Source organism: Dermacentor albipictus, chromosome 1 (assembly GCF_038994185.2).
Source record: "Dermacentor albipictus isolate Rhodes 1998 colony chromosome 1, USDA_Dalb.pri_finalv2, whole genome shotgun sequence".
NCBI classification, from domain to species: domain Eukaryota; kingdom Metazoa; phylum Arthropoda; class Arachnida; order Ixodida; family Ixodidae; genus Dermacentor; species Dermacentor albipictus.
Genome location: NC_091821.1, coordinates 433,090,220 through 433,104,229, shown reverse-complemented (window position 1 = coordinate 433,104,229; position 14,010 = coordinate 433,090,220). Strand labels below are relative to the sequence as shown.

The window sequence follows — 14,010 nt, the reverse complement described above, 5'->3', positions numbered from 1 at the left end:
GGTACGCTTCAGGATCTCGTGTTGCGACGATTCTCGCTGAGTGGGCAAGTCAAAACATCCTGCCTAAACGCTCTGCCCTAAGAAGTGACTGTGCCAGGCTGAACTTGAGGAGCGCAGATGTGAGCTTGGTAATGTTGCTGAAGGCGCAGAAGTCACTGTGCAAGTCTAGGGCCGCTCAGGCCCTACCAGCTCTGTGTGCGCTGGCATCTCGTGCTGCAACAGTTCATGCAATGCTTTGTAGTTATGTAGACGTCAACTACAGTTGAGTCTCCCAATTTTAGTTTTTTTGGGTCCACGTTTTCCTAGTTAGTAAGTTTTTTTCTCATGTATTTTTTTTTTATAACGTAGGAACAAGGTTGTGCTGTATTTGGTCTTCTGTATACTTTGCACTTCAATTGAGCTCGCATTCAGTAAATTATAGAGGTGAGGTTATGGGTTGGCACACTGTCGGACAATTAATATTCATGGCACATAGTAGAGCTAGAACCAAGTGAATGCGCAAGATAAATTGGAATGGCGTAAAAGAACATATGTAATATGACGTATCAAATTTGCTTCTCATTTTATGTGGGCAAAACCGTCTTAGTTCAAGGGCCACTTGGTCATAATATGTGTGCACAATTCTTTTTTTTTTATGAGCCTTCAAATTTGCCCCCTATTGAATTCTTAAGGTTCATGTCACCTGGATAATATAAAGAACTCAGGTATATCAAATTATTGTCTGTATCGAGCAGTTGTAACATCCCCTTGGAAACCCTATGCAAAAGTATAGCACTGTACTGCATATATATATTGAACTTTCATTCACTAGCACATTCAATATATCGAACGCTGTGCCACCCCTACAAGTGTGCTTCTCCTAATGAAACTGCTGTCTCATCTCGCATCATCGGGAATTATAATATTGATGAAACGGCACTGTTTTGGCAGATGGTATGAAGACATTGAATTTGAAGGGCAGTACGTGCCATTGGGGGAAAATGAGCAAGGTGCATGTCTTAAAATACGAAGGGCTTGTGCAGCGAGGATCTTGTTTGAGCTTCGTAATGCCAGATTCGCTTTAGAAAGTTTCATTGTCTTACAGTTGTTTAATGCAGTGAAGCATACCCGCAGCCAAAAGAACTGACTTTTGTGCAGGGAAGCAGATATACATGTGACTGTTCGTTATAGGAAAAAAGAATGCTATGCTACTTCAAGAATGCAGAAAGCCTCCCAGTCCATTACACAGAAAATGGATGGCACTAGATCTTTTCCTTGAGAGGCTTCGAGCATGGGATCGGTAAATTCCTGCTTTTCACATTCTCGGGAGAGTGTCCAAGACGTGCAGAATTTTTAGATAAGCTTCAGATAGGCGTATTTTCTATTTTGAAGTATCGGTGTGCTGAACGACTGTAAAACTTTGTTGATATGATGCCGTTTCGTACGATCTTGTGGTGCCAACATTTGCAATCGAGAACTAAAAAAATAACCCAATTCAATTAAGTGTCCTTCTTGCCGGTTAATATGTTCCTGGCAAACACGATCTTTCAGCTCCAACATTCAATACATTGCCAAGCTGCAGTCGTATGATCCGTTTCTCAGCTGCTAGATTCCATGGGAAAACGTGCAAGGCATGCTCAATCAGAAATAGGCACCTGTGACAGGAGCTTCCTTGCTGTACTTGCCCACTCGTGTCTCATGACAATACCGACATGCACTACGTTTCCTCTTTCAGTACCAGCAAATTTTCTCACAAGTCATTGCATGCTGCATCCACAGCTATTGCCGCCAGCCGCATCAGGATAAGCATCTTCAATTATCTGTTTCACAGAGTGTGTGGCATACTGCCATTGGAAGCTTACTTTATGCTTTTAATAGGTGACAACCCAAAATGCAATGCAAGCTTCATGTTTCGCTCTGGCAGCAGCATATTCAAAACTCGCCCACCAGTTGAATTTAGTTTCGGTTTCATGTAGCTTTCGTGAAACACTATGCAATATATAAACATCAAAACGGCACAGCACGTCCCAGACTACTCAGGCCCTACCGGCTCGGCGCATGTCGCCATTTTGAGTTGCAACGATTTGTGCATTGTTTTGCATTATGTAGAGGTCAACTACAGTTGAGTCTGCTTAATATTTTAGTGACCTTGGATTGTACGTATTTCCTGTGTTTCTTTTTTTTCTAAAACGTATGAACGAGGTTCTACTGTATGTTGTGATGCCCTTCAAGTTTGATATGTCCCCATTCAACTGTGTATGTGTTTATTGTTGTGGTATGTTACCACTTTTATGAGATGCACGAATTATGCAAATAATACGGACAAGTACAGGAATGGGTGGCCGATCAAACAGCAATGCTTACGATGTTCCATGGTTAAGTTTTTGGAAAACTAATTGAACATACCTCTTCCTTCTTCAACCGTTTCTGACAGCTGGTCTCTGATCATCGTTCATCGGTTGCCATGAAGAGGATGTCTCTCGAAGTATTCAACTTCATCAGTGGCTCATCGGGGTCTAGCAATGTTTAAACCCATTTGAGGATTTCTTCTTGTTCTTTTTTCTCCCGATCAAGCTTCTTCATTGCCGCTTGTTAGAATTTTACTCATCCATCTCATATTCATGACCACCTTGCACTCTCATTTTGTCATTGAAAGAAGGTTGAGTATCTTTCCTTGCACTTTCATCTACTTCCCAATTCTTCACAGTAGTTGCACAATTGTGGAGTGAGGTGTGGACGTTGCAGCACCACCACCATTCTACTTCTTGTTTATAGAAATGATGTAAATAATAGAAGACTGCTTTTTTTTTCTGTATCACTGAACTTAAGGTTGCTGCTTATGTAGTAGGAATTGGGTGATGCACAGACATGCTGTGCTTATGCCAAGGTTGAGGCTAAGTGGAGTAGGTCAACAAAGTGCCTTTTTAATAGAGTATGTAGAAAACAGCAGTATGGCTGTGTTTAGGTGAGAGGGTTTCTTTAAAAAAAAATTGGTTCAAAGTGTAGGCAGGTTATTCATATGCCAGTTGGCATCAGTTGTACAGAAAAGCACTCTGAGCAACCTGTAAATAATGCCGGCCTACTTACGTGGTGCTGGAACTGGAGGGTTTTCTCTGTTGTTTTTTTTTGTGTTGGACGAAGCGAATGCCATTGTTCGCCTGCTGTCTTGTGCAAAACCTGTTTGTACCTGCCATTATCATGATGATGTTAAAGCAAAAGGTCTGTCTCGTATGGGCTGAATACTTAGGACACTTTATCAAGCAGTGCCAAATGCAGTATTGGCATATTTCATCGGGTTACTGTTTATAGATGTTATGTACTGTAGTTTACCATGTGGAATACTGTAAAATATATAACAGATACTGTAGCTGATGGCTTCGTCTTAAGGGCTTACTCTTCACCCAGCAGTGCAACTATTATACAACATGAAAGCTTGAGTCGTCACTTTCTTGTTAGCAAAGACGCTTTTCCGCCCAGCGCTTTTATCGTTTTGTATCATTATCTGATCTTACTTTGTGCAGTAGCTGTTTAACCAGTGAAGAAAATGTACATGTCTTAATTACCAAGCTTGGCAACATACCACACCTTCTTTTACAGCACAGGCCGGAATGTGCTGTAAAGGTTTTTCTCTTTTTAATGCTTGAGGCAACATATGTGTCATGTAATGTATGTCATCACATTGCCCTTATGTGTATGAGGCAAGTAATGTTTCGTTTGTTGCTTATGGTCAAATTTCTTTTTTACGGCTGCAGCTTCAGTATCGACAATTGCTTCAAATTTTTTTGCTAGTCACTTGAGAGAAAGAAGACTATTATGTATGCAGATTTGTGTGTATAGTTCGTATTCTATTTCTGTTAAGACACCTGCGTGTGTTTTTTGATTTTGTGAAGGAACAGATAGGAAAAGAAAGCAATGGTAGACTAGGTTGCAGCTTAAGTACAGCGCTTTGCCATTTGCTGGGCTTTTAATGCCTTTAACCCTGCATTATTTATTCAAACTTCATGCTTGTGGCTTGCTTCATACAAACTGTTTATACGTATTTGGAACGTCTATGGCTGTTAGAGATGTGCATTATTCCTCACTTTTGTACATAGCCATGCGTCATCTTTTACTTTCACTTTTGTGCTAGTATTTCTTTGTAGTGTTATTTGGTAAAGTTAAAAAAAAAAAAACTTTTGCTACCACCAAAAACTGCTCTCCATCATGTTGATGTGCAAGCACTTCGAGTGTTTTTGACCTCAGTAACAGACGTGGACGAAATTTTAACTTGTGTAATCGTTTGACTCCTCTTTCTCGTGCAGCCATTAATGAGCTGAAAAGACATTGTGTTCTTGACGACCGTGTTTTAGCCTAAAAAACTGAATGCCTTAGCATTAATTTGCTCCTTTCATATTTGGTAGCGATCTTGTGGAGATGTTCTTTACGTGCCTGTTACATGCGAGTCAGATGCCAATTTTTGTTTCCAGATTTCTGAAAGCATGTTCTAATGTGCATTCCTTGAAAATATTCAGCCTTGTGGTGTTAGACTATGTGCACTTTTATTTTATGTGCACTTTTATTTGAAATCGGCTGGTGCTAAGCTTCATGTAGCTTTAGTTATGTCTACATTTCTGTACATTTTGCCCATTCTTCTTTTCTTGTTTAAAAATGCTCATTGGTGTGATGGGCAGCCATCATTACTGCGCAATGCTTGCCTGCCTTGTGGAAGTCAGTGGGAGAGGGGGGGATGAACAAGCAGAGTGTGATGCTGACTGCCAACGTATGTCATGTGAAAGGCTTGAGTTGTGCGGTAACTTATGTATGTCTGTATACTGCCCCACTGTCACTTTTAGCCAAGTCATTGTACAGGTGCATTAAAACAAATTGAAGTTTTAAGCCGTCACCTACTTGTGTCTATTGCTCTTAATGCTATGGCACTTGCGCAAGTTATTCCATTCACTGTGCGATGTCAATTGCTCTGTATGAGATGGTACAAATTGCTTCAGGGGTGAGAATGTCATGCTTGTTTGTGGCTGGACAGAATTGTCATGTTGTATTTGAACTCTAAGGGCAATGCTGATGGCCCTGACAAAGGTGGTTAGAGTATGTTCAATGGCATTGATATCCTTTGTAGCACTCTATGTCGCCACAGTATTGGAAAAGCCATAGTCTTGGCAACACATAATATGCACCATGAGTAATGCCTCACACTGCCATGATGCTATCATGTGAAAATTCTTATGTATGAGATAAATAGTGGAAAACAGATAATTTTATCAGCTCTAAAGGGCTCGTAAAAGAAATTCCGTGTGTGTGTGTGTGTGTACATGCATAGGATGTGCTGAAATTTGAGAGCGTGTACAATACAGTGAACTCTCACTTAAGTGAACTTCAAGGGACCCAAAGAAGTAGTTCACTTAAAGGGACCCTGAAATGATTTTGACGATTTTGTACAAATGTACTGAGTCATTAGAGTAGGTCCTTCTGATAATCAATTGACGCATCTAAGTGCTCCATGTAAAGCGGTTAATTTATTATAAGGTGTTAAAATGTACATCGCTGCTGATCGCAGCACACTTTTCGGCTAAATTTTCAGCCGCTTCTAGCTCATTTGACATCAATTGCTCTAATGTGTCAGTAGGGTGAGCTATCCGATGGCTGCCCAGGGCACGTCATCGATAATTTTTCTAACTTAATAGCGAACAAATGCTGTTCGTAATAGTTGGAATGTTAGTTTGTTTCTATAAAAAGAAAGTAACAGAAGGAGAATGAACAAGAACAATTTCTCAGCACACTTAAACACTTCCGGCCACAGCAAGTGTCGTCTGTTTGTGTTACAACATGCTCCGTCTTGATGAGAGCTCCGCGGTCAGTGTCTGTCTGTCTTTTCGTAAGCACCATGAATTGCCTTTGTTGCGTCGTGGGCTGTAAATGTAGTGACTGGCAATACGTCAAGCTATAACATTGTGTCCCTCTGTAAGGCAGCAGACGAGCAGAGTGGCTGCGGCGCATCGGACTATCAGTATCGGATCGCCGCCAGGATTTGCGCGTTTGCGGCCGCCACTTTACAACGGAGGATTACTACCACAATAGCGTTTCACGAGTCCAATATTTGGGTAAATACAAGCGAGGGGACAGGGCCTGGCTACTTGACTGTGTCATTTCACGGGATGAGCATCACATACGCCTATGCTAAAGTTGCTTCATCAGCTTGAGTTTATGCCTCCACCCATCCGTCGAAATGCTAAGCTTGCCTGCGTTTACTGGAATACTATACACGTTCGGCATTGCGACGGAATGCTCTCGCTTGGGGTCGACAGCCAAGCAGCTGGCGGAGAGGTTGGAGAGGCTTCGCATGCGCGCTCCTAGACAACTGGAAGTAGACGACACGACGTGCCATCATGACGCAGAGCCAGTGAAGGTGGAGCGTAGGCCTGGTCACTCAGCGAATGAGTTGAGGAGAAAATGCATGGCTATGGGGGAGGGCAACTTGTAATTGTCCGTAGCTCTCTTAATATGAGACGCTTCACACAAATTGTGGTGCAAATGATTAACCTTAGCTGTACCCTACGCATCTACAAAATTTGTCCGAACTGTTCCAGGGGCCCTTTAACTAAAAGTTCACTACACTGAATATTCACTAGAATATGGAACAGCATAGGGCACAGCAGACAAGTCAAAGATGCAAAATGCAATTTATGGAGTTATGTACATCAGTAAAGTCAAACCTCGATATATCCAATACGGATATATCGAATTATTGCGTACATCGAACACTTTATATATCACCTGGAACATCACATGCATTTTTAATTTTTTATTTCGAACGGGGTCGGAGGAGAATTGGATATATCGAACTACGCAATCCCAGACCACGTGCGCTCTGTGGACAGGCGGTGAGCTTTCCCGCAACACCCTCAAAATTAGCGGTGGCGTGATAGGCGTTCCCGACTGCTGCGCACATCGATCACGTAGCTACATCGATCACGTAGACAACAAATAGCGGCGTACACACGTGGCGGCTTGGCTAGTTCGGCAACATCAACGACGCATTGCATCTGCTGCACTGACTCCTCCTCGTTGCCGCGCTCTGCGCCTGCCCCCGGCCACGCTGCCCGGCCTCGCGAGAACTGGCGGTTTGCATCTGCAGAGACTCGCGCTCACTGAGCTTATTCATAGGCGCCTTGGCAGACGCCGCTTAATACTTTGTCATTGACAGTGTTTCAATATGCTTCGATTGACGGACGTGGAGATTGCAGCAGAAGTAGCGGCCAAACGAAGACGCTGCTGAGGTTGATCCTGCAAGCGCTGATGCTGGCCCGCTCTCGACTTCAACCGAGTCTGTAGGTGCTGTGGCCCTTCTACGCCGCTACTGCGGCGCAATTAGCGACGAGAATTAGGAGTGGCGCCCTCTCGTGAGTGACGTCACGGCCAGGACGCCGCTCGCTCCCGCTCGCTCGGCTGCCGCGCGCACTCGTTCCCTTCGTGTATGCTTGGGGTATGAGTGGCTCGAGCCGTAAATATTGAAGGATACGTCGGCTTCTTTCAGCTGCCATGTCTTAACCACAGTTTCTTCTACAAGAGCGCGTAAGTCGAGAAACTTTGCGGTTTGGGTATCGCAAGCTAATTAGCGTTGAAGGGGTCTACTGGTTTTGCAATGCATATACGCGCCGTGTATATCGGTGAATTTTGCGTAAGAAGATTGTGTGCAAATTCAACACGCGAAGTTGTGTATGATGCCTATTGTGTGCAAATTCAACACGCGAAGTTGTGTATGATGCCTCGCTAATCACTTAACATTCCCTTAGTATTTAGCTATGAGAGACATTGGATTTTACATGGAAGAAAAATCTTGGTAATTGGCGTCAGCATGTTATCCGAAGTTAGAAAGACACCGCCCTGCGAAGCTTTCATCATGATTCTTATTACTCTGGTGTTGTTCTATTCAAATATGGCCATTCATTTCTTATGAAAAAGTGTGCTGCTACTTTCATCCCCCTCTGAAACAGGCCTCCAAAAAATTAATTGCTCATGGCTGCTAACACGACGGCACGTCATGTAGAGTATATACATAGTTAATTCACAAACACCATAGTAGAAATCACCTGAGAGAAAAGTTTCGTTGTTAAGGTCGAGAGCCAATCAATTGAAAGTGATGAAATGTTTCATAGTGGCCTTCAGTAGCCTTTATCGACAATATGACACACCCCTTATCACGTAACGGTAGCAATCGACTGTCCGTATGGCGAGGCACGCTATGTTCGCGAAACCCATCAGTTCACTACAACTTCGAATTGAAACCATAAAGCATTTTTACAGCGCCAACTGGAATGGCTAAAGTATTCCCGAGCTACTAGACACTAGATTGCCTAGAAAAGGAAAATTCAAGCACCTTCTGTCTCACCATGTCTCGATCCAGCGTTCTTTAATTATACAAACGGATAGCTATTCGCTTCGTCGGTACATAAAAGAGAACCTCGCCCAAATGCAGGCTAAATAAAGTTTGCTCCAATCCAATCGCAAACATTCATAAAGAAAGCACCACAAGCCTTGCATATACTTTTACTTGATTTCTGACCCTCCAAGGGGGGGGGGGGTGTATTTTTATATCTTCAATATGTCCCATACTACTAGTGATTGACGCTTCGACTTCTTTCTGGCTGCAGCCATGCGGTCCAACAGGCATACTTCACTAAAAAAGTTGGGCCGAGCAGACTGTGTCAGTTCGTAAAACAGATTCGTCCTGTATATTCCTCAAGCACTCGGAAGGGTTTGGGTGCGAGCTAGTTGGTACGGATCATTCATGTTTAAAACAGCGCCAAGAAACACGGACAAGGGAGGACACAGGACGAGCGCTGTAAATTGCACCAGTAAATTTCTCAAGTGAGTTGAACGTGTAGCACGGAAAAGGGAAGATATATTGGTACATTCCTATTTGTATTCTGTAAATAGCTTTAAGCCTTGATTAACTTTACTTCAAATTTCCGCCGCTTAAGATAAACACGTGAAGAACTGCCTAATGTTGACAAGCAGTCAAAGAAGCAAGTGGTGCTTGTAGAATCTAAACTCCAGTATTAGTTAAGTCCCCGTGTTAATGTCGAGCGTTTCTGTGAAGAAATGCAAAAGTTCGATATTATACCATGAACTACTCGTCGCGAGCAAACCTGTTTTAGCGGATTAAAATCAACGCAACTGTTGTCGAAATCATATATAGCCAGCATTTGTGCCATACTTGTTGCACTGCGGCAGATATGGTATCATATCTGGATTCATGTATGCTATGTTTTTGCGACTGTCCATCCGCGCATGAAAAACCCGCAATGGGCTGGTCTGCGCTCCTTCGGCTGGCACTGTAGCGTTGCCTTCGAGAGCTGCATTGTTGTCTAAGAAATTAGCTCTTTGAATAAATGTTCGCAAAGGAAGACGTCGTGAAAATATATTTGAGACGACCACCATAAGCATACAAGCAGAGAGAACGAGGGCGAACAAACGAAAACACCGCAGAAAGCGCCCGGACAACGCCCGAACTGTAGCAGACGACAGGCGCGAGTCCTTGCCCTGACGTCACGCGAGCGACGCTCGCAGCGCCCCTGTAGTTCGTTCTCGGGGCTAATAGGGGGCGCCGGCCTATCGCTTGTGGATCGTTTAGACTAGTTGACTCCGTGTGTAAGCACGCGGCTGCCAATAAGAAGCAAGCTGCACTACTACGGTACTTTCAGCCAATTGTGTGAAGCTTCGAGTATTTACTGCGCCACGATTGGGGCGCAATTGGGGATCCTTGTTCGGAGCGCGCGATTGGCCTTGACGGCGCCGAGTTCCCGCGGCTGACGAAGTCGGCGCAACCGAACGCGCGCTCCGAACAACGATCCCCGATCGCGCCCTCGGTTCATTGATTTATTTGCAGAAGCTTTTGACGCGTTTTTTACATGATTTTATATATCGAATTATGGCTATATCGAACTATTCTACTATCACCGTGCTATTCGGTATATTGAGGTTCGACTGTATATGCAAAGCGAGCAACAGTTACGTTGCTGCCTGTCTCATCCTAAAGAAGAAGAAGAAACTTCTTCAAGAATGGTCCGGCAGTTTTTGTTGTGGTGGCCTCAGGTGGCGGCTCGAAGTCCTTAGACTCGGGCGGCATCTTCGGCTTGCCGCACGGCCCAGAGCTGGCCTGCCAACTCTAAACTTTTGAGAGCCGCCTCGCAGCGGCGGCGACGCCGATGGACAAGGTTCCCGGCGGCTCCCGCAGCCGGGGCGGTGTCGGGAAGAAGCGAGCTCGAGGCTTCCTGTACTCTGGCCACGGCCGCGATTATGGACGCGTCGCGAAGAGAGGTGGTTTCAGTACCGTTGTTGCCGGCACATTCCCATGTGTCGCAGCGTCGCTCTCTGTCCGCAAGCTTTACACGCATCACCCGCCGTGGTTGCTCAGTGGCTATGGTGTTGGGCTGCTGAGCACGAGGTCGCGGAATCGAATCCCGGCCTCGGCGGCCGCATTTCGATGGGGGCGAAATGCGAAAACACCCGTGGGCTTAGATTTAGGTGCACGTTAAAGAACCCCAGGTGGTCAAAATTTCCGGAGTCCTCCACTACGGCGTGCCTCATAATCAGAAAGTGGTTTTGGCACGTAAAAACCCCAAATATTATTATTATTAGCTTTACACGCATCTGTTGGATATAAACACTGGTAGCAGTGATGTAAGACGGCGGGGCTAGGGTAGGTGTGTGTCTGGAGCAAGCGTAAAGTTACGGCGTCGTTCCTGTTTAATTTATCGTGCGATGGCGGGAATGTGCATCTTTCGAGTCCAGTGTAAAAAAATAAAAAAAAATTCATTTGCACTTGTGCCGTTAAAGCGCAAGAAATAACACAGCTGTCCAGAGAGTCAGTTTTTGTGCCCTTCCTCTGGCACAGGTTGTTGCTGAGACACGAAGTCTCGCAACCTTCCCAGTTATCCTACAGTCTCGACTAGTTGCAGTATTCGAATCTGCCTCTGCCATTGCATCTTCCTCATCGTACTCTTCTTTGGGACGAACATTGGAAACAATATCCAGATCTAATAGTTCAGCACAGGTAACGAGCTCACTGCCACTGCACATAGTCTTCAAGCGAAGTGTTTCTGTCAGCATTCAGCTATAGGGACAACCCTCTGTTCACATCGTTGGGTCGATCACCTTGTCGCGCTGTTCCTCTTGCCCGCTATCGCCGCAGAAGGTGGAAAGGCCTGATTTATGCCAGCAGTTTCTAATTGTAGCCGGTGTTACTGTCTACTAGGAGCCTCAAGTTCATTGCAACTGAAATAGTTGCCATTTAGAAATTTTTTAACTGATTTAACTGAATTTTTAACGTGTAACTGAAAGATTTTTGCATAGGAAAACCGGCGGGGTTTTTCTAAAAGTTCGTTATCTTGAAATATTTGTTAAACCGATGTTCGTACAACTCAGAGTTTACTGTATATTATCAACATATTGCAGTGCCCATGCAGTCATTTTTCATGTATGATGTGGTGTAGGTGTTGAGGAGAAAAAATAGATTAAAAGACTCTTGTAGTACTATGTGTGTTCTTGTCAGAGGAGGCTCTGAAGGGGGTGCCAGTAGCTGACCTCCAATACAGTCTAACCTCTTTATGAACACGGATATATATAGTACGTTATCGGATATAACGGAGCAAATTTTAAATGTTTCGCGCAGATGTCAGCGTATGACGAATATATACTTATAACAAGTATTGCATATAACAAAATGTTTTGATGTCTGATGCGGCTTCGTTATGGCACGGCTTGGCTGTGTGTATATTTACACCTGACTATCCACCCTACAACCACTAAAAAAACCCGTCAGTGACAACTGGTGTTGAGATTGGCTGATCCTGGCTATTACGCAAAATGCAGGCATTGCGAAGCGCGCATTTCTCCTCATTAGCAACTGTTGCCATGCTCACTCATTCTCACCAGTTAGGGCCAGGACAGTAGGACCTGGAACATGATCTATAGTCGATATGTAGACCTGTAACCATGGACATGTGGTTAAAATTATCGAGGTTGTTGATCTTTCTCTCCTTCACTATTCTTGCAATTTAAAGAAGAGGGGCTCGAACATTATAAAAACCCGTGTTGCTTTACACTAGGCATGATTACTAAGAACCAGGCTGTCATTACCAAGAATTGATGGAAGGAGGGAATCTTAAGTGGTGCAAACGAGTCGATGATAATAGAAGTTAATACAGTCAAACGTCTCTACAACGAAATGACCCGCATAACGAAGGATTGATTGCGCCCCGGCTGAATGTATCTTTTAAGAGGAAGCTTTAGCGCGGGTGCTCCTATCTAAATACATGTAAAAGGAGAATTCGTTTTTCTCGGCAACCACTGCACCAAATTTGACTGGGTTTGCTGCATTTAAAAGAAAAACTTAAAATCTAGAGTCTGTTGGTATCGAATTTTTGAGTTAGGTCGTCAATTTTTTATAAAAAGTTGACGAAAATTGCAAATTTTCAGAAAACGAAACTATCAAGTTTACAACTCTGTAACTCAATAAGAAAAAATGATATCGCAATTCTGTGAATTGTATCTGATAGCACATCTAAAGCGGACAAAATTGATATGTTACACATGAACCTCAAAAAATTTATTAATATGTATTTACAACTTTTGCAGAACCCTCGTAAACAATGTAACAAATTCACGTAAGATGTAAAATGACATATAATATTTGTCCGCTTTGAATGATCTAATGGATGCCGTTTACAGAACCGTGATATCTGCTCTTGATGCAGAGCTATTAGATTGGAAACTTCATGCTTCTATTTTTTTCAAACTTCTGAATTTTTGAAAATCTTTCTAACAAAATTCAAGCCCTAAATCAAAATTCTGCTTCCATCAGTCACTAGAATTGATCTTACTCTCTCAAATGCAACAGATTTCATCAAAATCGGTCCAGGGGTTATCTCAGAAAAATGTTTTTGCGTTTTTACATGTATTTGAATAGGCCGCGTCGGAGTTGGGCCCGAGCTAAAGCTTCCTCTTAAGTGTATTGTGAAAGGCTATACGACAAACACCAAAACGAATTTGCCACTACAGCGAAGAAATTTATGCGTCGACCCGTTGGCCGATTTGTCAATTCACAACAAATGCCACGTAGCGGTGGTGTCACTGTCCTCCGCGCACGCCACTGAGCTACACTACGCTATCACTAATGGCTGTGCTTGCGACGCACTTCAGCGTGCCGATGCCAGCGAGCGTTACAGTCGTTACAGTCTTGCTGCACTGCTGCATTAATCGTTTAATTTGTATACAGTTCGTTGTAACAGAAAAGCGAGTGTGACGTCTGACAGATACGTTACAGTTGATGACGGGATGGTGCAATAGTAAATGACAACAAAGGCACCTAGGGCAGAAAAGACGCGAATGTCGACGAAGGCAGCATTGTTGAACGGTATGGAAACGAACCTAGGCTTCTGACAGCGAGTGAAGCGATAGCTGCATTCGATGATATCCAGCGGTACGTCAATTACGTCGCTTCCGCGTATCGCCACGGAGCGTGCCATGAACCCCGGTGCAATGAAGGGCCCTACAAGGCAAAAACTATTCGATTCTGATTTTATTACAACCTTCTGACGTCCAGCTTGGGTAACTGCCGACGCGTGCAGGGAAGGTGAACCACAACTTTGCTTGAACAGCCCAATCAAACGCTGCCCTCGCCTATATCATGTCACTCTTCTTTCAAAGCGAATAGCATTGCCTACGTTGATAGGTTTTCGCTATATAATTGGCTGCCAAAGTAGAGAGGGTTGCGTTGGGGCTGAGCTAGCACGGTGAAAGATAAGTGGGCGAGGAGGTTGGGGGTGCCAGCGTCTCCGATCGGTCTGTTTCTCCTTGCTTGGCCATGGCCGGGCTAGAGAGGAGACGCGTGCGTTCATCGTACGTCTCCCCTTCAGCCGAAGTAAAATTTTGTTCGTTCTCTTGTCCTCGCTTCTCCGTTGGAACGTGAAACTTCTCGGACGATGATCGGCAGTTGTTGATCAAATGCAGACAGGAAGGGATGAAGATCAGATG

The 14,010-nt window shown here is 44.0% G+C and overlaps 1 protein-coding gene across 6 annotated transcripts in view; it reads left to right on the top strand.

Moving 5' to 3' along the window:
* Ziz (dedicator of cytokinesis protein Ziz) overlaps positions 1 to 4,861 on the top strand; it is a 200,005-nt gene extending 195,144 nt beyond the window's left edge. For all 6 annotated transcript variants that reach the window (XM_065440172.2, XM_065440187.1, XM_065440179.2 and 3 more), the window contains one exon: positions 2,414 to 4,861. In XM_065440172.2, coding sequence (XP_065296244.1) covers positions 2,414 to 2,509 — 96 coding nt within the window. In that variant the 3' untranslated portion in view covers positions 2,510 to 4,861. The remainder of the gene's footprint in view (positions 1 to 2,413) is intronic.
* The last annotated feature ends 9,149 nt before the right edge of the window (positions 4,862 to 14,010 follow it).